Below are 26,037 nucleotides of genomic sequence, written 5' to 3'. Positions count from 1 at the left end.
CCAAGTCAAAGACCAGGAGAAGGAAGGATTTGTTACTTGCAATAAGTAAAGAGAAGCCCAGGAATATTTCCCAAAGCATTGTCTCTTTGAATAACAAAACTGGGGAAATTTTAAGCTGTAAGGGTGGATGATTATTCACCAATGGGCAAGGGTCCCATTTATGAAGGGTCCTGTTCTGCAAGGGCATATTTATGAAGGGTCCTGTTCTGCAAGGGCAAGCATTGTGGCCAGGTTTAAGCCTAAAATAGCTTCTCTTATGTCAAGAAAGCCATGTCTGTTTCTCCTCCTTCAGGGACCCCTACCATAAATGCCTATACTGCGACTCACTTATGTGCCTTAAGTGGGTTTCAAATGAGCTTTGGGGTAGCAGGCGACTTGTAGAAGGGCCAGAGCCATAGGCCTGTTGCCGCTGGCTAAGATCGCCTTGTCTGTGTATCTCATTGTGCCATAGAAATATTATTACTTTCTAAATACACCATGACATGAAAAATTTGGGAGTGTATTTAATTCTACAGAGCTCTGTTTCCAGAGATTTAATTCTATTGGGAAAATTTAGCATAACTTGTCTTTAGAATAGATTATTTGAAGTGAGGTAAGGAATCCTGGAATCATCCCCCAGACACTTTGTAAGGAAGAAGAGGAAGAAAGCAGAATACTTGTTGAGCGAGTTCTTTGTGGCAGGCACATACCAGGCACTTAATATGTTATTATGTCTAGTTCTCTCCACAGTCTAATGAGATAATTGTTGTTTCACTCTTTTCACTTCACCTAACTGAGGTTTTGAGTACATAAGTAATTTGCCAAGGTCACAGAGCAGGTAAATGAAACCAGAGGGAAAACCAGTGTCTCTGACTTGAAGTTCCAGAGCTGTATTATGTGGTCTTGGGGATGAAGACCTTTCTTTACATCATCAGAAATTGGATCAGCTTCAGAAAAAGTTAAGCCAGTTTGAGGTTATATCTAAGTTCCCAAATGAAAAGTCAACCAAGGAAATTTTTACTTTACTGGCTTCCCCAATATATACACTTTAGGTTTGCAGGGGATTGTGCAGGTAGAAGCTTTAAACGTGTGGTTACCAGGTTTCCTTGTGCATGCTGTGTGTGTGTTTCCTCTCTGATAGGCAGCTGCAGTTGATGCCCATAGTGGGTCACACCTTCTGGCTGTGTTCTGTATGCACAATGGAGTGGTGATTTGGGCAGTCATGTGAGAGTGGGTTTGAGGACCCAGGTTTTTTGGGTAGTTTTCCTCTGTCCTCTGCGTCACTTTGTGGAGACTCAGTCTTTAGGGCCCTTGTCTAGAAGCCGTCTCTCATCGCCTCTGCTGCTGGTCTTTGGGTTTAGACTCATCCACCCTTTGATTTTTGCCTCCCTCATTTTTGGAACACATAATTTCTAACTCATAACACTTTTTACATTTAGTTAGCATTTCCAGTTTACTAGAGTTTCAACTTATCACTTAAAATGTTTAAAGGGCTCATTAGTTTCTCTTCTTGTGGCTCCCCTCTCATTATTTCCTCTCTGAAACATGCCCCATTCTCAATGGGGTGCCTAAATAAGTGCTTGAACTGGATGCTTTATTAATTACTTTTGCTGATTTTCTTCAATTACTTTAATTAGTGCTGTGCTGTATTATTTTTATCTCTTGACTCCTCAAATTAAAAGTTCACCTTTTGATATATTGAATATGTACGCAGAGAAGGAAATCACTTGAATGAATTAAGGCTTGTAGCTGGGAAATGTACTGTAATTAAAAACATGTGGGACCTTGAAAGGCTGCCATTTGGTAATAGGTAACAGAATCATATCCAGAGAGATTAAGAGATTGGCTGGTAGCACTGCTAGTGGAAACAGAAATCAGCCAGACCTCAGATTGAAACCTGGATTGTAATGATCAGTTCTGTGATCTCGGTCAACTCACTGGATGATTTTGAAAATGTTTTTTTTTTTTTTTTCCCCACCTAAAGTGTGGTGAAATAGTAACAATAATAGTAATAACACAGGGTCATTGGAAAGAAAACTAAAGTGCTGACATCAGTATAATGTTTGGTACACATTAGGCTTTTAATAAATAGTAGCTATTATTTTGATTGTTAGCAGTGATTCAATTCTGTGAAAATGTTTTTCTCTCTTACTGTCCTTTAATTTACATAATTTCTAGATCCATGGTGATAAGGTATAATTTTCAAAAAGCTAAAATTATGATGCTCATAGAAATATAAAATGAACATCTGCCAAAAATTTAAAGTAGCTCTTTAATGAGGCATCAAATAATAATCAGTCTAGAGGCTACAAAGAACAAAGTTTTATTTGGGGTCTTAGGAATTGCAATTGGGGACACACAGATTTGGGCAAAATTGAAAGAGCGTTCTGGGGAAGAGAAAGAGTAAGAGGCTTATAAAGGCAAAAGCTACAGGGCTGTTAATGTTGTCTTGTAAGAATCACGACCGGCTCTGATGGAAAAAGGAAATAGCTGTCCTTAAGAGACAGGCTGTCATAAGTGATTTAGGGCAGCGGTCCGATAAGTATCTTAAGTTTCTGGACCATTGTGCAGATGTTCTGGATGCCTGAATTAAGACAATATGTGGTCAAAAGTTCACATTCCATTCTGACGGAAATGTACATAAGTCCCATCTCCTTAATGACTTCTCACTGCATTTCAGAGGGCTCTCTTAGCGATACCCACACTATTTTAATTTTCCTTTCACAGAAAGTACCAGTGAGGTGTTAAAAGTGATTCAAAAGATAATTCTTGACTGCTTAGAATAAAATGTGAGAAGAGAGAAATGGTTTGGAGATGGAGTTGTTAATCAAAAGAGAAGCAGAGCTTAAAAATTCGGAAATCTCAACCTATTCATACTGCAAAAAATGAGAAAGTATGCTTGGAAGAGAATACTAAGCTTGTGACCAAATGACTATTTAATAAGATTGGTAAGGATCAGCCATCTCAACAGAACCTAGGAGCTGCTTTTCTGTTTTCTTCTGCAAACAGAAGAGTGATTCGGGAGGCAATTCTGAAAACATCAGAGCTCTCGGACCTATCACAGGTTGCGAGCTATCTTGGGGGGGATGGGCCTTCAAGGTCCTGGGAGGCAGATTGGTTTCAAAATAAGGGGTGCTGGCCCCTTTGGGATTTTGGTGCATGTGGCCTGGCACCACCTTATGTCTTGGGGCTTTACTTCCATGCTTTGGTGCTATGGTTCCTCAGTTGCCAGTCTGGGTGGGCCCTGGAGTGGCTTGGTCTGTGCCCAGCAGGGCCATAGGGGCATGGCTATCTCTACCTAGATTTCAAAGGACAGGGCCTCCCAGCAGTTATCGATTTGGGACCCCAGCTTTGGAAGTCTGGATGGAGGAGCCCAGGCAGAGAAACACCATGGGGGCAGGGTCATCCAAAGATGTAGGATCAGGCCCCAGTCAATCTAGAGAGTGAGATTTTCTGCTCCCATGTATTCAGAAGGCAAGCTCTCCACCCCAGTGGACCTGGGAGACAGATCATTGAGCCAAAGAGGATTGATTACTCTGGAGTCTTGAGTTCTAATAGGATTTGCCCTGTTGCATTTTGGACTTGCTTGGGACCTGTCACTCCTTTCTTCTTTCTGATTCCTCCCTTTTTGAATGAGAATGTCTATCCTATGTCTATCCAACCATTGTATTTTAGAAGTACATAAACTTGTGTGATTACTGGAGGGCAATCTAACTTTAGTCTCAATCATATTGTTATCCGAAAGTTGAGTTTGTCTCTTGGTGGATGTTGAGCCAAAAGACACAACCCAGTCAAAGAGTGGGAGAAGGAAGGATTTATTATTCAACACTTGCTGCAAGTAAGGAGACCACTGGGGATATTTGCCGAAGCATTGTCTCCCCAGACAGCAAAACTGGGGATGTTTCAAGCTACGGGTACCTGCATATTCATGAAGGTATTTGGGTACTATATGCATATTCATGAAGGGGCTTGAGCAGAGGAAAATTCAGCACAGTATTGGGGCACAGGTTGCCAGAACCCAAGCTTTAGTTTATAGAAGTCATGAGGGTCAGAAGAGTCAGCATCCTGGCTCTTAGATTCTGAGAAGTCTGAGATCTCAGCATGTAGTTAACATCCTCCGCCTGGGTGGGAGCCTTAGTTGCTGCAGAACTTGAAGATATGAAAATAATCTGATATATATATATATATAGGGATATATATATAGATATCCCTTGAAGGGGAGCTAGGTCTCTATTTGATCACTGAATTATTGTTTCTTAACTGCTTTTTCTTTGTTCTTTCCTTCCCTTAAGATGATTAATCACTGAGACCTGTTTAAGGGCAAGCATTGTGGCCAGGTTTAGACCACAAAATGGCTTAGGCCAAAAATGTGCTTCTCATACATCAAGAAAGCATGCTTAGTTCTCTTTGTCTGGGTACCCCTTACACTCTCTGCTTGCAATGTCTGACTAAGATGATATCTAGAAATGAATATATTTTGCATGTGAGAAGGGCTTGAATTTTGGGGGGTGGAATGCTGTAGACTGAATATTTATTTTGCCCCTCAATTCACATTTTAAATCTTAATAACCAATGTGCTAGTATTAGGAGGTGAGGTGTTTGGGAGATGATTAGGTCATGAAAGTGGAACATTCATGAATAGGATTGGAGGCCTCAGAGAGATACCTCTCCTTCCACCATATGAGGTTACAGCAAGAAGACGTCTACCTATGAACCAGGAATTGAGCTCTGCCTAGATACTTAATCTTCCAGAAACTTGATCTTGGACTTTCTAGCCTCCAGAACTGTGGGAAATACATTTCTGTGGTTTATAAGCCACTCAGCTGATGGTATTTTTGTTATGGTAGCCTAAGTGACTAAACAAGAAGTGATAAGGTTAGAGACAAAAAGGGCAGCCAGATGGTGTGAGACTCATGAACCATTTCAAGAGTGTAGGCTTTTACTCTGAGTCAAATGGGGATCTTTCAGGATTTTAAGCAGAAGAGTGGTATGATATGACTTATATTTTAAAAGTATCACTATGGAAGCTATGTTGAGAGTAATAGATGGTAGGAAGGTAAAAGTAGAAGCAGAGAGTCCTCTTGGGAAGTTATTGTAGTAATTCAGGTGAAAGATGATACTGGCTTAGATTAGGATGCTATAAAGGTAACGAGAAATGGTAGACTCTGGATATATTTTAAAGTTAGAGATTACAGGATTAGCTGGTAGTTTGCATTTGCGTGTGAGAGATAGAAAGCAGTTAAGGATGACTAAGATTTTGGAATGAATGCATGGAAGGATGGAATTGCTGGCCGCTGAGATGGAGAAGGCTTCAGGTAGATCAGATTTAGGTGTGCATGTGTGCTAGCTAAGTCACTTCAGTCATGTCCAACTCTTTGTGACCCTATGGACTGTAGCCCTCCAGGCTCTTCTGTTCATGGAATTCTCCAGGCAAGAATACTGGATGGGTTGCCGTGCCCTCCTCAGAGGGTCTTCCTGAACCAGGGATTGAATCTGCATCTCTTAGGTCTCCTGTGTTGGCAGGTGGGTTCTTTACCACTAGCACCAACTGGGGAGCCCAGATTTAGGTGTAGTGATAGGTTATAAAAATGGTCAAGAATTCTTTCCCCCCTACATGAACTCCTTTGCAATGTGACATTGAGTCAACACTCTTTCCTTCTCCCATCCCCCGTATGAGATCTGAGGAATCTTGGCTGACAGCATGCCAACTTCCAGACATGCGAGAGAGGCCAACAGACCACAGATGCATGAGGTCATCCAGCTTCCAGATGTCCAGACAGGTGCATAAGCAAGCCCAGCAGATACTATGCTAGCTGGCCTAGACTAGGACTATACAACTGACCCACAAAATCAGGAGTAAACTCAGGAGTTCAGATCACTGGGTGACTTAAAAAATTTATTCCTCCACAATTCTGGAAGCTAGAAGTCTAAAATTGTGGTGTATCCAGACCTATGCTTCCTCGTAAGGCTTTAGGGAAGAATCTTTTTTAAAATTTTTCTAGTTTTGGGTGGCTGCTGGCAATTCTTGGCATTCCTTGGCATACAATGTAGCAGGGAATATGCCCACTCTAAACTCTGCCTCCATCATCACATGGTCTTCTTCCTTGTATATTTCTCTTTTCCTTCATATGACCTTCTTATAAGGACCCCAGTTATTGGAGTTAAACTAAAAATTTTGCAAAAATGTGTTTCCATATAAGGTCACATTCATAGGTCCTAGAGGTTAGGACTTCACAATCTCTTTTGAGGGGACACAATTCAACCTTTGGGCTTCCCAGGTGGTGCTAGTGGTAAAGAACCAATCTGCCAATGCAGGAGATGTAAGAGACACAGTTTCAATCCCTGGGTCAGGAAGATCTCCTGGAGCTGGGGGCACGGCAACCTACTCCAGTATTCTTGCCTGGAGAATCCCATGGACAGAGGAGACAGGCGGGCTACAGTCTATAGGATCTCGAAGACTCAGACATGACTGAAGCAACTCAGCAGCAGCAGCAACAATTCAACCCACAGAAATGATGCTTAAGCCAGCATGTTTTGCAATAGAAAGTGAAAGTGAAAGTGTTAGTTGCTCAGTCATGTCGAGTCTCTGCAACCCCATGGACTGTAGCCTGCCAGGCTCCTCTGTTCATGGAATTGTCCAGGCAAGAATACTGGCGTGGGTTGCCATTCCCTTCTCCAGGGGATCCTTCCCAATCCAGGGATCAAACCCAGGTCTCCCGCACTGCAGGCAGATTCCTTACCATCTGAGCCACAGCATGTTTTCCAATAGTCTAATGAATACAGTGGCGAGAAGTGAGGAGTCCAATTTTTGACATGCTGAACTTATATTAACTCTTTACCTAGCCTCACTTGTACTTGTAATTGCTTCATATTTCACTGAAAAGAAAAGCAATCAGAGGAGAATTTTCACAAGCCTCCCCTATCCAATTTACCTACCTACAAGCACTGGTTTTGTATACTTTGTCTTCCATTCAGGTGCTGGTACTGAACTATCTATGTTCCAATCTAAGTCCAGCCTCTTCGTTTATGTACCTACCTCTTGCCTGTTTAAGGTCATCATTCCAGCTATTCTGCTTTTCTTTCTTCCATCATCAGTTTTTCCATCTCAACCAGATCGTCTCCATCAGCATAAAAATATGCTATTAAAAACCAAAAATATGCTATTGCGTCTTCCATCCTAAAGAAAATACCTCTCTTGACCTCCTACTCCTGCTGTCAAATACTGCCCCATTTTTTTTCCCTCTTTGTTATAGCAAAATTCCCCCCAAAGGAGTTGTTTATATTCTGCCCAGTAGTCTCATGAGCCCACTAATCATGCTTTTGCCCCCTTAACACACATACACAGGGTTTTTCATTGAAATCATCTTCTCAAGTTCATTGGTAAGGTAACCTTCACATTACCAGTCATTCTTAGTCTTCATGTTACTTGACTTACTGGCAGCTTTTAACATGGCTTATCTCTGATCATTGAAAACCTTTCTCCACTTGGTTTCCAGGAGACCATTTGATGAGCACTACACTCGTCAGCCTTTCCTGCATCCCAGGCACTGGGAGCAGGTGCTCTTGCTCACCAATGCCAAGCTCAGGGACCCCTCAGGGCTTCATCATATGGCTGCTGCAGGCAAAGGCTGCTGGTTGGTCCCCAGGTCAGTAGCAGGTGACCCCTGTTGCTGAGCCTTGGGGAACCAAGGCCCAGAGGAGTTCTAGGCTGAGTATGGCCACAGCAGACCCCACTCTGCTGAGACTGGTGTGGGGACCCTTGCAAAACTCTGTGGAGCGAATGTTTGAGGAAGTGAACTTTGCAAATGACCCTTCAAAGTCTCTCTTTCCTGCTATTAAGTGTTTGTATTCATTTTGGTCAAAAAAATTTTTTTTGTTCTCTTTTTTATGCTCCTTCACTAGCTGTCGTAGTCAGTTCTTGCTGCTATAGCAAAACACCATAGACTGAATGGTTTAAATCTCATACATTTATTTTTCACAGATCTGGAGGCTGGCAAGTCCAAGATCAAGGTGCCTATGGATTCGATCTCTGGTGAAAGCCCTCTTCTTGCTTTGTAGGCAGCTGTCTTCTTGTTGTTTATCCTCACATGGCGTGCATGCGCACACACACATGCTCACACACACACACACACACACACACACAGAAACAGAGAGAGAGGAAGGAAGAGAGACGTGCTCTCTGGTCTCTTCCTCTTTCCTCTTCTTTTAAAGGCACCGATACCATCATATGGGCTCCACCCTCATGACTGCATTTAAACGTAATCACCTTCCAAAGATACCACCTTCTAATACCATCACATTAGGATTAGAACTTTAACAGGTGAATTTTGGGGGAAAAATCATGTCCATAGCACTTGTTTTATAGAGGTCAAGAACTTTCTTGGTCTGCACTTAGAAAAATATTACCCGAGTTTAAAACTACTTTCTGGCTGCATCAGAAAACATGATCTGCAAGTCATATTTAACTCTCCCACGTCTGAATCTTTTTTTTTCCAATGTTCCTTGCCTATTTATTCAATGATAGTATCATGATCTCTTTGTGCCTCTGCTATGCAATGGGGAAGATGGTAGTGTTTAAAACTATGTTTGAGGATTCAAAATTTAAATTTGAAAACATTTAAAGTATACATTTAAAATTCTTAGAATTGTGCCTGGGAGAGTATGCACTCAATAAATGTTAGCCATTATTTATTCTCTGTACTATTATTCACAGACAACAAGGGCTAAGTTGTACTTACTAATACTGAATGCAAGAATTAGGCAGCTATATCAACCCAAGTCATGAGCAGGTCAGAGAGTGACTCATCCATGAAAAGACCTTTTCTTCAAGCCAGTAACCGAGTGAGTGAGTTGGCGGGAGGTCTTCCCTATAGGTTGCATCTGAATAGGCAGTTTCATTTGTCTCTGTGCCTAGGAAGTACTTCTGACGTTTAGTGGGTGGGAAGCAGAGTGTCAGGTCCTGTAATTCATGAAGAATTATCCCTCCCATAATGTCAAAAATCCTTACATTAAAGAATGCTCTATTAGATCTGATATATGTGTTTTTAAAATTTATTTTTATTTATTTAACTTTTTAGGGAGGAGAAGGATCAGAGACAAAGGGCAAAGTATAGAGTAAAATGAGTTTGACAAAAGTGAGAGATGCTCAGTCGTGTCTGACTCTTTGTGACCCCAAGGACTATATAGTCCATGAAATTCTCCAGACCAGAATACTGGAGTGAGTAGCCTTTCCCTTCTCCAGGGGATCTTCGCAACTCAGGATGGAACCCAGGTCTCCCACATTGCAGTTAGATTCTTTACCATCTGAGCCACTAGGGAAGCCCAAGAGTACTGGAGTGGGTAGCCTATCCCTTCGCCAGCAGATCTTCCCAACTCAGGAATCAAACTGGGGTCTCCTGCATTGCAAGCGGACTCTTTACCAACTGAGCTATCAGGGAAGTTTGACGAAGCAGGCATAAATTAGTTCATGCTTTATGATAGTGTGGTACTGGGTTGATAGTGGCTGAGATGTTATATTCTCTATTCTCAGGCAATTATTGAGAGCAGTGGTAGAGAGGAAGGAGTGAGTGAGTGAAGTCGTTCAGTCGTGTCTGACTCTTTGTGACCCCATGGACAGTAATCTACCAGGCTTCTCCATCCATGGGATTTTCCAGGCAAGAGTACTGGAATGGGCTGCCATTTCCTTCTCCAGGGGATCTTCCCAACCCAGGGATTGAACCCGCGTCTCCTGCATTGCAGACAGACGCTTTACTGCCTGAGCCACCAGGGAAGCCTGGGGTCAAATGTCAAGATCTTAATTCCACTGCATTGATAATAAGCTAAGGTAGTTACTTCTCAGGAGAGAATGGAGAGGCGGAGGCAGTGAAGAGCAATGCTATACTAGTAGTGCTCCCTCCACATAGAAAGAGGCTGGGAATGGGAAATTAGATTTCTCTTCATGTTAAAACTGGTTGACTGGTACCTTTGTAGTCAGACAAAGATTTGAGAACCTCTTGATGAAAGTGAAAGAAGAGAGTGAAAAAGTTGGCTTAAAACTCAACATTCAGAAAACTAAGATCATGGCATCTGGTCCCATCACTTCATGGCAAATAGATGGGGAAGCAGTGGAAACAGTGGTAGACTTTATTTTTTGGGGCTCCAAAATCACTGCAGATGGTGACTGCATTCATGAAATTAAAAGACGCTTACTCCTTGGAAGGAAAGTTATGACCAACCTAGACAGCGTATTAAAAAGCAGAGACGTTACTTTGTCAACAAAGGTCCGTTCAGTCAAAGCTATGGTTTTTCCAGTGGTCATGTATGGATGTGAGAGTTGGACTATAAAGAAAGCTGAGTGCTGAAGAATTGATGCTTTTGAACTGTGGTGTTGGAGAAGACTCTAGAGAGTCCCTTGGACTGGAAGGAGATCAAACCAGTCCATCCTAAAAGGAATCAGTCCTGAATATTCATTGGAAGGACTGATGCTGAAGCTGAAACTCCAATACTTTGGCCACCTGGTGGGAAGTACTGACTCATTTGAGAAGACCCTGATGCTGGGAAAGATTGAAGGCGGGAGGAGAAGGGGACGACAGAGGATGAGATGGTTGGATGGCATCACCGACTCAATGGACATGAGTTTGAGTAGGCTCCGGAAGTTGGTGATGTACCGGGAAACCTGGCATGCTGCAGTCCATGGGGTTGCAAAGAGTCGGACACAACTGAGTGACTGAACTGAACTGAAATGTTTGACTGTGTTTATATCTTGGGTTATCATTTTTATAATTCCTCCACTAACCTTGTTAAGTGTTAAATGTTTCTACTGAGGTGTTTGAGCTCATCTCAAAAAAAGTTGAGGTTGACTTTGTTTTTCCCCAGTGGCTGTATGGATTTAGAATTATATTTTTTTTGCTTGCATTATATATTTTAATAATGGCAATGTTTCATGCTTGCGGTCTGCTTTAAAGGAAATTATTTATGCTTATGTAGGTTCTTTTTAGTTTTATTTTGCATGTAGCTAAAGAAAGAATTTCCATTTCTATCCTTGTTTTCCTTGTTACTTTTTGGGATTTCCAGGAGGAAAGTTCTGACACTATGCCGCCAGTATTCAAAGTGGACAACGCTTTGTGTTATTTTAAACCCATATTTCAAGTTCAAAATATACAAAGAAGACATAAAAATGTTCCATTTTGAATTCAATTTTGTTGTTTTGGATTTTGACTCTGACTTAATGCTTACCTAAGGAATTAGAATGAAGCTAAACACTGTGATTTTAATGTTTCAGTCTCTGTCAAGAGGCTAAGAATGTTCTCACACAAGTTAAAACATACAGTAGCTATGAAAAGACAAAAAATAAAAATTATAAGTAAATGTCATTTGACAGTTTGATGGGTTTCTTGAGAGCTGGATTTGGGTTGCAGTGATTTATATACTGGAGGGTTCTCAGATCTGGCTGCCCACCAGAATAAGTAAAAAAATTAAAAAATATATAAATATATGGGAACCACATCAGAAATCTTCATTTGGTAGGTTGGGGTAGGGTTTAGGAATCTGTTTTTTTAAAGAGAATCTCAGCTTTATTGTGCTGCAGTATATATTAAACAATATTGCAAATTATTAACAGATTTTAGGACTTTTTTCCCCCTTGTAATTGCTTCTTTTAGAGCAATTCTCCACTACTGCATCTGTATTAACTATGGGGATGCATGCTGGCTGGGGAGAGAATGATTCTTTAAATCTGCATATAAATCTTTGTGTATAAATGTGTTGGAAAGTCTGTGCCATTGGTGGACCACAATGCTGTTGAAATTTTCCTTATATTTTCTGCCATAGCTGTCCTCTTTGCTGTGACATCATTTCAGCTGCCAAAGAGAGAAATCCAGGTTATATAGGTAGGAACAAATGAACAACTGAATTTTTTTGGAAAATATTTAACAACTCAAAAGTTGTTTTACCCCAAATTAATGATATGTAGTTCTTCAAAACAGATGAAATAGCATGAATGATTTTCCTCTTTAGTGTCATATTTCTATAGAATTTCATAATTGGATTTGATTTATCAAATTAGCTTTTTGGTTTATATAATCTTCCATTATAATAAATCAGGTAAAATGTTCTAATGTGAATGTTTTCTTTTTATCTCCAGGAGACCATAAAAAGGATTCACTTCATTGCAAAATGCATGTAAAAGATAATTATATCACTTTATACTTCAGACAAATTGTTCGTAAAATGACTTAAAACTGCTTTTAGTGATAAATGCTTATATTTGATGATGCAAGGAAATGGGACATTGTAAGTGGAAAATAAATGGTTTTTATATAAAGTCTTAAGGACTGTTTTTTATTACATCTGTCATATTATAAAATGGTTTACTTCTTTAAATGTAGCTTATAAAACATATATATTGTGATTTTACTATAATGCTTGAAAAAAAGGAATTCGATTTTTACATACTTACCTTACCTCTGATAGAGCATCTTTATGAAATCTATTTTGCCTCGCATGTTAAACATTTCCTTTATTTGCTTGAGCTGTAAGGAAATGTAACTTAAAAATACCCATAATATTGGAGCATTATGATAAATATAATCTTGGAGGAAACTTCTCTGGAGACAAAGAGGTTGTTTGACATTTTCTTGGTGATTATCTTGTAACCACAGTTTCTGAACTCTGAGCATGGATCGTAACTGGACATTTAGTTATAATATTTTTGACTATAAACTAAGTAATTATGCTTTTCCTGGTTAAAAATAATAACTAAAAATGATAAATTTCTTAAATTTCCACTTATTTTATCTCCAGGTAAAGAAAGAAAATCATTATCTTTTCTGGGTGGGAATATTCTACAAATTATTATTGTAATTACATTCCCTTTGAGAGAGTTAAAATCATATTGCCAATGTATTAAATGTTACACTAATATATTTTAGTTTGGAATGTGTTCTGGATCAGAGTTAACTTATTTGTGATCAGTGAGACCTAGCCAGAAAATGTTTTGATTTTCTAAACATGTATGTGTTTACACAAGCAGGACTGCAATTTCCCTCTCCTGCTGTTGCTTGCTGATTCCAATGTGTATGCCAACTTCACTTAGTTTTAGTGTAAACATCCAAAATCAGAGAATTTACTTCCTACAACTCCCTTTTCTCCTTCATTTTGCCATGTGCTCCTGACCAGAATCTGTCTACTTTTGTTCACTCTTTAGTCTGGAGGTACTTTTCCTGCTAATGTATAATTTCTAGTAGCTTCAGCCTCCAGTAAGGTCTTCATTCATCACCAATTTTCATCTTTTCTCTCTTGAAATCCTCTTTCTGATCTTGTTTCCATATGGTTGGAGTACTTTCCTCAAAAACGATATCCCGGTGGTATGCTTTCTTTATATATGGTTGGCAGAGCTCTGGGAAGTTTTCTTCAAGGCTTACCTTTGATAAATTGCATCTGATCTAATAATTATTGCATTTTTCAGAAAAATCAAGAATTTTTAGTTTTAGTCTCCATTTTCCTTCCTTTCACTCTCATCCTTTTCATTTGTTTCTTAATTTTCTCCCTTTGCTTTCTGTGAGATCATTTCAAGTTTGCACTTATTACTTATTCTTTATTTTTCAGTTTCAATTCTACAATTTTTATCATAATAAAAATGTTTTATTTTTGTTTTAATAAGTCTTTTAATGCTAAAATTTAAATTTTATCCTGCAGATCCTTTTGGTTCTCTGTATTTTTAACTTCATTTTGTTGTCCCCTTGGATTTCTATTTCTTTTCCTTAGAGGTTGTGACTTTTTAATTTTTTGAGAAAGTGGAATTGAAACCATTTGGGTTTCATTTTGGGGCCTCTGAAGAGTTCCAGAACTATAGTCCTTTAATCTCAGTGCAGAAAAGAATTCGTGAGAAGCAAAGTGATAGGTAAGTAGTGATTTATTAGAATAGGACACTTGCGAGGCTTACAAGCAGGCAGGCTGGGGGTGCTATGCCCTGGGAACTTAATGGGCTGCAGTCTTATAATCAAAGGAAAAGTGGGAAGGGGTAAAAAGAACTTCTTTGTCTTTCTCTTTTAAAAATTTTTATTTATTTGGCTCTTCTGGGTCTTAGTTTTGGCATGTAGGATCTAGTTCCCTGACCAGAGATTGAACTTGGGCCCCCTGCACTGGAAGCGTGCAGTCTTAGCCACTGGGCCATCAGCGGAGTCCTTTCTTTGTCTTTCTTGAGTAGACATCATGTTTCCATTGTCAGTTCCTCCTCCAGGTTGAGTAGGGGGAGTTTTTTTGTCCCTACATGGTCAAACTAGGTCCACAAATTATTGTTTTTAATGTGTGTAGAGGGCATGTCCTAGGGATCATTAACTTACTGAGTTCACTGGGCAGTATGTGGGTCTCACATCACCATTTTTTTGTTTTTGTTGTTTTGGGGTATGTTTTGGGCTTCTTTTGCATGGTTTTGTTGCTAAGGAAGTAGCAAGCCAATCTGGCTGTGATGCTAAGTGACTTGTTCTGCTTTTTGAGCAGAACATAACAAACAAGCCAACAATGTTTGAGAATTTCCCCAATACTTTCTTGAGTGATCATTAAACTTATTGTGGTTTCCCAAAGCCTTTGATGGCTTCCCTGATGACTCAGTAGGTGAAGTTTCTACCTGCAATGCAGGAGACACAGGTTCAGCCCCTGGGTTGGAAAGATTCCTTGTAGGAAAGGGTAACCCACTCCAGTATGCTTGCCTGAAAAAAATCCCATGGACAGAGGAGCATGGCGGACTACAGTACAAAGGATTGCAAAGAGTTGGACATGACTGAGCAACTAAGCAACAAAGCCCCCTAAAATTCCTTCTCTGTTTAGAATTCCTTAACGGAGTTGGCTTAAAGCTCAACATTCAGAAAACTAAGATCATGGCATCTGGTCCCATCACTTCATGGCAAATAGATGGGGAAACAGTGGAAACAGTTGCTGACTTTATTTTTCTGGGCTATGAAATCACTGCAGATGGTAACTGCAGCCATGAAATTAAAAGATGCTTATTCCTTGGAAGGAAAGTTATGACCAACCTAGACAGCACATTAAAAAGCAGAGACATTACTTTGTCAACAAAGGTCCGTTCAGTCAAGGCTATGGTTTTTCCAGTAGTCATGTATGATGTGAGAGTTGGACTATAAAGAAAGCTGAGTGCTGAAGAATTGATGCTTTTGAACTGTGGTGTTGGAGAAGACTCTAGAGAGTCCCTTGGACTGGAAGGAGATCAAACCAGTCCATCCTAAAGGAAATCAATCCTGGGTGTTCATTGGAAGGATTGATGTTGAAGCTGAAACCCCAATATTTTGGCCACCTGCTGAGAAGAACTGACTCATTTGAAAAGACCCTGATGCTGGGAAAGATTGAAGGCAGGAGGAGAAGAGGACGACAGAGGATGAGATGGTTGGGTGGCATCACTGACTCAATGGACATGAGTTTGGGTAAACTCTGGGAGTTGGTGATGGACAGGGAAGCCTGGCATGCTGTGGTTCATGGGGTTGCAAAGAGTCGGACATGATTGAGTGACTGAACTAAACTGAATGGAGTTTTTAAGCTAAGTGTTTGATTATCCTACTCTGTCCCTATCAGAATCATATTTAAACAGTTCCCTCCAATTCCTGTAGTTAATAATATTTAGAGGCATGTCTTTTACTCATTATTTTTGCTTAGGCTACTCTTTAATTTTCCTCTCTTTATTGTTTCTTATAATAATAGCTGTCATTTATTGAGTGTCCACTCCAGCTTGGACACTGTGCTGGATATTTTTATATATCAATGATTACTTTTTCCATGTAATAGAGGAAGAAACTGAGGCTTGCAGTGCAGAAGCTAAGATTAAAACTCATCCCATGTGAATTGAAAGACCATGCTTTCTCGACCATCTCTGGAATGAAGAGAATTCTTACTCTATACGATGTATATAAGCAGTCAAAGTGTTTGTATTACAATCTACCAATGTGATGCTAGTTGAACTCCACATAAATTCCTTCCAGAAACAGGTGGGGGTGTAGTTCTAATTCCCAGTGTCCAGCAGTCATCTATCTTTGCTGGCTGAATGAAGTGTGGGTTATTCTTTTACCATTTCTGCTTAAAAAAATTTAACACTAGGAAGCAATGCAGGACCTGTACAATACCTGAACTTTTTATTTATTTCTAACAAAAGTACTTTACTACTGGGGTTTATATTACCTCAGAGGCGGGTGACAACATAGGGCTTCCTTCTCTGTTTTTGAGCTGTTGTTTATTGCAGCTGGAATTGAGATCTGGTCTGTCTATGGAAAAGATAAACTGAAGGCAGAGTTAAGGTGCACAACTCTGGCTGCTTCAAAATAGTGTCCATTCAATTTGGGGTGACTGCTCAGTTTTTCTTAGCTTGTAAGTCTCTTGCATTCTTGAGTGAGTGACTGATAGTGTATCTTCCCTACATCTTTTTAGGATGAGCAGCTTACTGTTTCTAGTTAGCAAAATATTCATATGTCATAAATTGTGTTTCTCAGTGTTCGATCAGTGATATTGATAAGGCATAATTATGGAAGAGTTCTTCTGGGTTTCTGGCAATAAGTTGACTATCGGTCAATCTTTGTTGGCTTCCTTTTTTTGGTATTTCTAATAGATAGAAAGGGGAACAGATTAAATCAGGGAATGAAACCCAAGTGCCATTTTAAATTAGTACCTCCAGTAGTTATTTTTGCAAACATTACTTTATTTTTTAAATGTAATCCTTTGACTAATATAATCTTTTGGGAAGCTTGCACTTATTTCATACATTAAGGCAGAAGGGTCTCTGGGACTGTGAGAGATTCTGAATTGATGTTTTCTCTTTTGCCAGTCCTTTGTATTAAATTTGGGAAAAATGATAATGGCTTTTGTTTTTCCTATTATCACTGGCAAATGCACATTCCACTGAGATGCTCTGCCTTCTTGTACATTCTCTCTCATCCAGAACTTTGCCTCTGAATTTCACTGTTATTTTTAGGGTTGAGTATTTCAAGGTAACCACTAAAAATACCTGTGATTTCAGTTGTTTCCTTATATAATGGCACACTCATTTAACCTAGTTTTCAAACTGTAGATTTCTCAAAAGCCTTTCTACACTGATGCTTTGAAAGGAATTGAGAAAATACATATAGGATTTAGGAGAGAGATATTTCCTGATTGGTACAAATGCATTAGATTTGATGAGAATATATATGTATACATTTTCAATATAAACAGACAGTGAAGATGGGCAATTAAGTATTTATAATTTTAACTTTATATTCAACATGTAAAGAGTTCTAATAATAATGTTGTCTATCTCACTGCAGTAATTCTGTAAATTACTCGGCTCAGTTATGTAATGTTCAGATTCCTGCGGCCTGTAAGTGCTAATACAGCTAGATTTCAAAGTATGGCTCAGGATCCCTGAGTTTTTGAGACCCTTTCAGGCAGTTAATGAGATCAAAATTATTTTATCATAATACTCAAACATTATTTTACTTTTTCATTTCCATTCTTTCAAAAGTGTACAGCAGAGTTTTCCAAAGGTTACTTGCTGTATGATATTGCAGTGGATGAATGCAGAAGATCAAGTTGCCTTTAGTTAAGCCATATACTAAAGATAATTAAAAAAAAAATAATATAATGACACTTGTGATGGACCAAAAAATAATCTCTGAAAAATGTCCACATCCTAACTTTTGGGACCTGTGAATATGTTACTTTATGATGCAAAAAGGACTTTGTGGATGTGATTAAATTGAGGATTTTGAGATGGAGAGATTATTTTGGATTATCTGCGGTGGGTCCAGTGTAGTCACAAGGGTTCTTAAATATGGAAGTGGGAAGTAGAATTGCTAAGTATCACAGTACTGAGATATGAGAAAGTCTCAATAGGACATTGATGGCTTTGAAGATGGAAATGAACCACAAGCCAAGGAGTGTGGGAGATTCATAGAAACAGGCAAAAGAAAGCAAAACAGATGCTCCCCTGAAGCCTGTAGGAAGGAACGCTTCCCTACCATCACTTTGATTTCAGCATAGTGAGACGTACTCTGGATTTCCCTTTTGTTTTTTATTATTTAGTCTTGAAAAGTTCTTTATATTTTGGATTTTTGTCACATATGCAGCATAAGGAAATCATGTGGCTTAAATTTTTTCCAAATAACAAAATTGCTACTTAAATAAGCAGTGGCCTATACTGCTTATGACACAGTAAGAACTATGCCACGTATGTGCAGAGGAAGCACCTGGAGATCTTATGAGGAGGCAGATTCTGATTCTGTACATCAGGAGGGAGGCCTGAGATTCTATATTTCTGACAAGCTCCCAGATGATACAAGTGCTGCTGGTCCTTGAATCTCAGGTTGAGTAGCAAGGCTCTGTGTAGATGAATTGATCTAATGCTCTCTATAATCTCAGGAGATCTGTACAACTATTGCTCCTATTTTAAAGATGAAGAAATGGAAATACAGAGAGTAATTTGCCCGAGGTTACAATGGCTAGGAAGTGGCAGAGCCAAGCTCTCGCTCTAAAGATTCCTCTGTATAATCTCGCGTTGCAAGTTTAAATGCAACCAAGCCATATAAGTATCATTTCGTTTTACCATTAAACCTAAAACACACAAAGCTAAACTACAGTATTCTATTTAAAACAAATACTAGTCTTAATTGGAATTTTTATTAAACATTTGAGAATTTATATGATTTTATTCCACTCATATAATACCCCACCCCCAATATGCAGTTTAAAAAGGCTGCTTGAAGTGTGTGGTCAGACAATTGTACCCCTCCCAAATAACTTAAGAATGGGCCGTGCACCCAGGATGTGTGTGTCCAGGTGGCAGTGTGTGTGTGTTTGTGTATGTGGTGGTTTAAGGGGTATTAGTGTGAAGAATCAGGGTCTAAGGTACAATTAGAAGTCTAGTAGTCAGAAGCTAGTTATGGAAATCCTCGCTACTTGAGTATGCTACTTTTGAGTCTAGTCTGTAGACTAGCAGCGTTGCTAGCCGCTGGGAGCTGACCTGAAATGCAGACCCCGTCCTCCCACTCTCATCTGCTGAATCAGAATGTGCATTTTAACCGAAATCGCAGATGATGGTATGCACTTTAAAGTTTGAGACCACTGATCTACACCACAACTTGCTTTAGATTCATCCCAATACTAGAGTCTCTGGAAGGGCGTGGCCTTAAAGACAATGAGGGCAAACAATGCCTTTTCCAGGTGGACGTTTGATTTTTCTCCCAGGTGCAAAGTCACTGGGCAAGGCAGGGCCGCCGGCCCTCCCGAGCTCACTTCCGGTGCCTCCGGGGCGGGACCGCCGGCAGTCACAGCCCTCCCGCCCTCAGGTGCGGTTCGTTTACTCCACTGGACTGGGAGCCAGGCGGGTGGCTGCACGTGGACACACGTGGACGCTGCCCGCCCAGCCTCCAGTTCCGAAGGCACAAGACGCGGGAAGAGAAGACGGCCGGGCTTCGCGCCCCGGTCCCGGGCACCGCGGACTTGCGTCGTAGACCCGAGGCCGTCACCTTCCTCACCAAGTCGGTCAGGTAGACCGTGGTCCAGCCGCACCCCCATAGGAGCACCACCACAGCGGAAAACGGAGAAAAGGAGAGCCCCAGCCAAACCACCTGAGGCACCTGCAATCCCAGCGTCTGCTCTTCCGGATTCCTGAACTCCAGAACTGGAAGGTAATGAATTTGTGTTCCTTTAAACTACTGAGTTTGAAGTGGACTGTTATAGCAGCAATAGGAGACCACTACAGCTTTCAGTGAACGCCTCTTTTAAAGGCTGTACATCCTTCAGTCCATCTCCATTGCTTTCAGAAGAGCATCAAGGGCTCTAGTTTGACTAAAAAGCTTTTTGTCATTTGTTTTTAACCATTAATTAAGGATCGCATCTATTTTGACTCCCTAATTTCCATCCTGTGTGTCATGCCTACAGAAGTATTGTTGTTTTCCCAAATGGCCAGCTTTTCCATGCCCTTGTTCTATTGCACATGCTATGTTCCCTGGCAACATGATCCACTTTCAGTTGTCCATTTAACTCCTACCTGTCCCTGTGAACTCACTTTTAAGGTCATCTTCTATGCAAAGCCTTGCCCCAGCGGTCCAGTCTAGGTTCCCTCTTTCCTAGGTAGCACTTGCCACATTATGTCTAATTTATATATATCGCTTATCTTCCTGAATTATGAGCTACTTGGGGAGATAATGATGTCATATTTGTGTACCTCCAGCATCTAGTGCATTGCTTGATTCACAGTAGTCCTCAATAAATGTTTTTTTTTTTTCTGATTTTGTGATTGATTGTTGGCCAACATCTCAATAGTTTATTCCCATGAATCAGCTTTCAAATATGAGTCTATCATATACACAACTGCATGGTGCCCTATCCTGTTGTTTCTCTTAGCTACCGTCCTTTTTCTCTCTTTTTCCTGCCAAATAACTTAGGTAGTAAGTGATCTTCAAATGTAGTTTTAATTTTCTTCCTCTCATGACCTCTTAACTCCTTGACATATTCCTTCTATAGTATTGGCTTTTCTTTTTCAAAGGTCCCTATTGATCTCTTTCTGTCTCTTTTGTTTGACCTCTCGGATAACTTTGACAAATCTCTCCCTCCTTCATTTTCCATGTAGTTACTGATCATTTCCTACTTCTGTGTGTGTGACTTTTTTGCTAGTTCTTCTTCCTACACCTTAATTCTGGGAATTCCTCCAACATTAAATGCTTAATCCCCGGTTCTTCTGTTTATGCATTTAGTATCTTGAAGTCCTCATCCACGTTCATGGTTTCTCCATCAACTACAAAGATGGGTATGTCTGTAGCCAAGACCTGCTATAGCCTTGTCCATTCAGTAGCTACAGCTGAGTCTCTGCCTGTGTCTAGAAGACAACTGATGTTGATTGAGTTTTCATCAGTAACCCTCCCTCCTTATTTGTCTTCCTCTGTCAGTGACTTCTCTGTTATACTCATTTCTCATTTCATAATTTCTGTTTTTATATTCTTATCTGTTTTCAAATTATTTTTTCTTCAGGTTATCTCTCAGATTTGTCCTGTTTGTTATATTTTTTTCCTCTATGATCACCATGCTGATCTAAGCCCTCAATACCTTCAGGGCCACTTTATATTTCACTACTTTTATCAACCGTGCCTCTAATATTTCTTTGCTTTAATCAACCATGCATCCCATACTCTTTTCCCTAATTTACAGTGAATCCTGCCACCACTTTTGCATCTAACACTCAACTCATCCAGTACTTTTATGTTATCCTGCCACACAAGAAACTGTGGTCAACCTGTATTGGTTATACTACCATGCCTGTGTGGTCTTCTTAGGCCCAACTAAACATTCAGACTCACTTTGACTGTCAAAGGCTACATTAACAGGAGCCTACTCAAAGGGAGCAAGGCACAGTTTGCACAGGGCGGTGGGAGGTCTTCTTCAGAGGTAGTTGTAGCAATCTAATAGCTCAGGGGCAAGGGAACTGTCTGGTTTAGAAGTATTGTGCACCACAGGGGCCAATTGTTCTTGCAGTAACCCCACAGTCATAGCTTCCAGGGTCCTTGCAAGGACATGTTAGTTAAAAGAGTGACTGCATTCAGGGAAATCCAAAGTATGGCATCTGTGCCAGTTCTTTAGAGTTCATTTATATTCTCTCCTGGTTCAGGCTCATTTTTACTATAAGCAGTGTTATATAGTAATATAGTGAACGTTTTACCTTTGTTAGGTTTTCAGAGGAATAGTGATGGCATATTAATTGAGGGTTAGTGTCTTGTGCAGAAAAGAAAGGATTTTGTTAACTTTTGTCCAACGTTACCAATCAAGTTGGAACTCTTTTGACTCATTACTAAGGTCAGGTCATTCATAATCTTACTTGACACCCCCTGCCCCATTTATTCAAACCTCTGTTCCGGTACTCCCCAGCTAGCCTTTTCTGATGCCCTCGTCTAATATAGTAAGAATCTCATATATGTTCTTCCTTCATTATAGCCCCCAATTCAGTGCCTGTTCTAATTCTATTTCTATAATTCTAATTCTGTAATAGGTAAGTAGTCTATTTAAGAAATAGCCACAGAATAATAGAATCTCAGAATTATGAGTAGCATTCCAAATTGATGGCTGGACTTCAGTATTTTGCAGTGATAGAAGATAAATGTAGAAGCAAACAAAACACTTCTTGAACCACTGATGGACTGAGAGAGCACTGTTGCAAAACTTTTTTTAGGGGTGAAAAAACTCATAGCTGAAAGTTTAAACAAAACAGAACAAAAAACTTCAACCCGAACACATAGCTGTATATATGCTAAAAGAAAAAGCACAGTGGGATAAAGTGAGAATCATAAAATTGCTCAGGTTTAAGAAGTGTAGCAGAGGCTCACTTCCCCATGTGAAGGCAGGGAGCAGTGAGGCCAAGCGGAGAATGTGGAATCTGAGGCCTTAGGAGACAGAAGGCAATGGATGTGGTCCAGGCTGACTGGTTGGATGACTTCTGGCAAGTTAATTACCTTTTTCTGTGTTTTATCACATGTTCATGAATGCACATAGTGATATTTTCTCATTATTTACCTGAAGTAGTATGGTCAAGATTAATGAGGTGATATTGTGGAATGTCTCAACTTAACATGGGAGAAAAATTCAGCAGAATTATAGGATATTTAAATTTTTCCCATTGGAGATTAAAGAGTAGAGTAAGAAGACAGAGATTTACAAGAAAGCTGCTTTTAATTGTGTCTACATGGGCCAATTAGAACAGAAATCAACACTTTCGCTATGGATTTGATCAATATAGACAAATTAAATTACCTCAGACTGTCGGGTATTATTTCATTTTTCAGTAAAGTGTTTTGGATCTAAATTATTCTTATACGGGCTTTCATTCCCCCTAGTTTTACTTTTTTTTTTTTTGGTGGAAGAATTAAGAGAAAATCTTTGATCCCTTTTTAAGTATCCCTTTTTGAATATCTTAAAACTATATTTGGACAAACAATATGGGAAAAAGTACTTTTTATAAGAAAGAACAAAATAGAAAATTTTGTGAGCTACACATCTGATGCTTGTGTTGCCAAGGTAAAAGCCAAAGTAGATGGATGAGTTGAAAGATGTGTACATCTTAAACCAGTGCCCAACCTAAATTATATTCCAAGTTAAAGATGCATACTAGAAGTGCGCTTAATATATTGTAGTAGGTGGTTTTGAAAGGAAGTAATTAACATACAATAGAAACAGATAACCTTCCTTTCTTAAATAACAAGTTTTCTCAATTAGTAAAAACACAGAGAAGATGCACACTTTGTATGGTATTCTACAGTTGTGAGCTATAGTCACCGGAAAGTAATTAGTCCAATTTCTTCTTCTAAAACACTTGAGCCCCTGTTCTCCTCTCTCGTTCACACCAGCTTCAGTAACTATAAGTAATACAGTAGACAGAATTGCTTCCCAGATTGCCTTTATACAGTCTGTGGAGTTTATTACCACACGAGGTCATCAAGTCAGTTATAACAGCTGGATTCAAAATGAGGTTGGGAGAATTTTTATAACCAATAACATTTATATAGTAAAGCAGGTGATTTAAGAGCTTTATGCTTTAGGTCATAAGATCATACTCCAGTTCATAAAATATTAAACCATGGAATTGGAAAGGAAATTTTCCTTGCAAAATATCTTTGAAGACTTTTGATAGAGACCACTTCTGGTGTCTTATGATAGACAAATATGATCTTACAACAAGGGAGTAGGAATGTTGTTAGACGGCAAGTCCAACACTTATATGACACTATAACCAAATATAGCAAGCAAAACATCAAGTGAAAATTGAAGTTCTGCTTGGCTGTGTCTATACAGAAACAAAATGACTGGTTAAAAAGGGTGAAAATTCAGTTGAACAAATTATTGATAATATGGAGACATGAAAAGTTCTTTCTGTTTGCTGAACTCACCTTAAAAATATGAATTCAAAAAAAAATATGAATTCAAGTGAACTTGCTTGTATGTATAAATATAGCCTGCATGCATATGTACTCAGTTGTGTCTGACTCTTTGCGACCCCATGGACTGTAGCCTGCCAGATGCCTCTGTCCATGGAATTCATTAGGCAAGATTACTGGAGTGGGGAGCCATTCCCTTCTTCAGGGGATCTTCCCAACTCAGGGATCAAACCCAGGTCTCATTGCAGGCATATTCTTTACTGTCTGAGCCACCAGGGAAACCCAAAAAAGTGACAAAATGATTAAATTTTTAATGTAAAAGTTTCCCACTTTTATTGATTTACCTGAGGTGCTCAGACAACTTCCTAGTTAGAATTATTTCATGGTTCCTCTGCTAGCTAAACCTATAATGCAATTATTCCTTCCTCAGAGTAAGTAGCTTGACTAGCAATTTGATGATTTTAAACCTAATGCAATGCCACTCAGTTTTCAGAACTCCTGACTTTTAGAAAAGGATGGGATATTGTCCGAGTTTAGAGATTGTGGGAGCCTAAAGTGTTGTTCTTGAAATAGGAAAGCTTTTATGTTGACATTGACAGAGGAAAGTCTTGCTTTTTTATTGCACTTTGGATACACAGAACTGTTGTGGATCAAAATTTGTGATGTCTGATACTATATGATGCAACAAAGTTGTTTTGATCTATACATATGAAGTGCCAGTAAAAATGTAGAACTCTCTTTGGTTTCTCCTTGTTTAGGTCCTGTTCTCTAATTAAATTGTGGAGACTACTGAGCAGACACATGTTTTGGTAGGTGAAGCTTCATATTTCCATTCTCTACATTCGCTTTTTATTTTGCTTATATTGCTTATTTCCTGAGTTTTATTCTCAAGTACAGAGAGCTTCCCAGGTGATGCTAGTGGTAAAGAACCTGCCTGCCAATGCGAGAGACATAAGAGATGTGAGTTCAATCCCTGAGTCAAGAAGATCCCTTGGAGGAGAGCATGGCAACTGATTCCAGTATTTTTGCCTGGAGAATCCCAAGGACAGAGGAGCCTAGTGGACTACAGTTCATAGGGTCCCAAAGAGTTGGACATGACTGACGCGACATAGCAGGCATGCATAGAGATATGCACTCTGTTGATTTGATTTTAATGTTGGGCAGGAACAGAGCTAATGACCATAGAAACAGATAGCTTTAAAATTGTTTTTTATGTCTATCACATGTGCGTGCTCAGTTGTGTCCGACTCTTTGTGACCCCATAGTCTGTAGCCTGTCAGTCTCCTCTGTCCAAGGAATTTTCTAGGCAGGAATACTGGAATGGGTTGCCATTTCCTTCTCCAGAGGATCTTCCAGACCCAGGGATCAAACCCACATCTCCTGTGTCTCCTGTATTGGTAGGAGAATTCTTTACCATCAAATAGCATTTGTCTTCCACACTCTGATTGTACAAAGCCTAGTAGTTCCAGAGAGACATAATAAAGTGAGTTGTTTAGAACAAGTGATTGTTGACATTATGTGTCAACTTGACAGGATTATGGGGTGCATAGAAATTTCAGTTCAGTTCAGTTCAGTCACTCAGGCATGTCCGATTCTTTGTAACCCCATGGACTGCAGCACGCCAGGCCTCCCTGTCTATCACCAACTCCTGGCATTTACTCAAACTCATGTCCATTGAGTCAGTGATGCCATCCAACTATCTCATCCTCTGTCATCCCCTTCTTCTCCCACCTTCAGTCTTTTCCAGCATCAGGGTCTTTTCCAATGAGTCAGTTCTTCCCACCAGGTGGCCAAAGTATTGGAGTTTCAGCTTCAACATCAGTCCTTCCAATGAATATTCACGACTGATTTCCTTTAGAATGGACTGGTTGGATCTCCTTGCAGTCCAAGGGACTCTCAAGAGTCTTCTCCAACACCACAGTTTAAAATCATCAATTCTTCGGCACTCAGTGTTCTTTATAGTCCAACTCTCACATCCATACATGACTACTGGGAAAACCATAGCTTTGACTAGACGGACCTTTGTTGGCAAAGTAATGCCTCTGCTTTTTAGTATTCTGTCTAGGTTGGTCATAACTTTTCTTTCAAGAGTAAGCGCCTTTTAATTTCATGGCTGCAGTCACCCTCTGCAGTGATTTTGGAGCCCCCCGAAAATAAAGTCTGCCACTGTTTCCACCGTTTC

At 39.8% G+C, this 26,037-nt stretch overlaps 1 protein-coding gene across 1 annotated transcript; it reads left to right on the top strand.

The window, feature by feature from the left end:
* The first annotated feature begins 18,922 nt into the window (after positions 1-18,922).
* Positions 18,923-24,634, top strand: LOC122438027 (lysine-rich arabinogalactan protein 19-like). The gene is made up of 2 exons (XM_043462488.1): positions 18,923-19,622; positions 24,614-24,634. Exon 1 carries the CDS (start codon positions 19,130-19,132, stop codon positions 19,604-19,606), a length of 477 nt encoding a protein of 158 aa, XP_043318423.1. The 5' UTR covers positions 18,923-19,129; the 3' UTR covers positions 19,607-19,622; positions 24,614-24,634.
* Positions 24,635-26,037: the final 1,403 nt, after the last annotated feature.

The sequence above is a fragment of the Cervus canadensis genome, chromosome 3 (assembly GCF_019320065.1).
Source record: "Cervus canadensis isolate Bull #8, Minnesota chromosome 3, ASM1932006v1, whole genome shotgun sequence".
In the NCBI taxonomy this organism is placed as follows: domain Eukaryota; kingdom Metazoa; phylum Chordata; class Mammalia; order Artiodactyla; family Cervidae; genus Cervus; species Cervus canadensis.
Note: the sequence above shows the minus strand (reverse complement) of the source record. Positions and strands in the feature narration are given on the sequence as shown.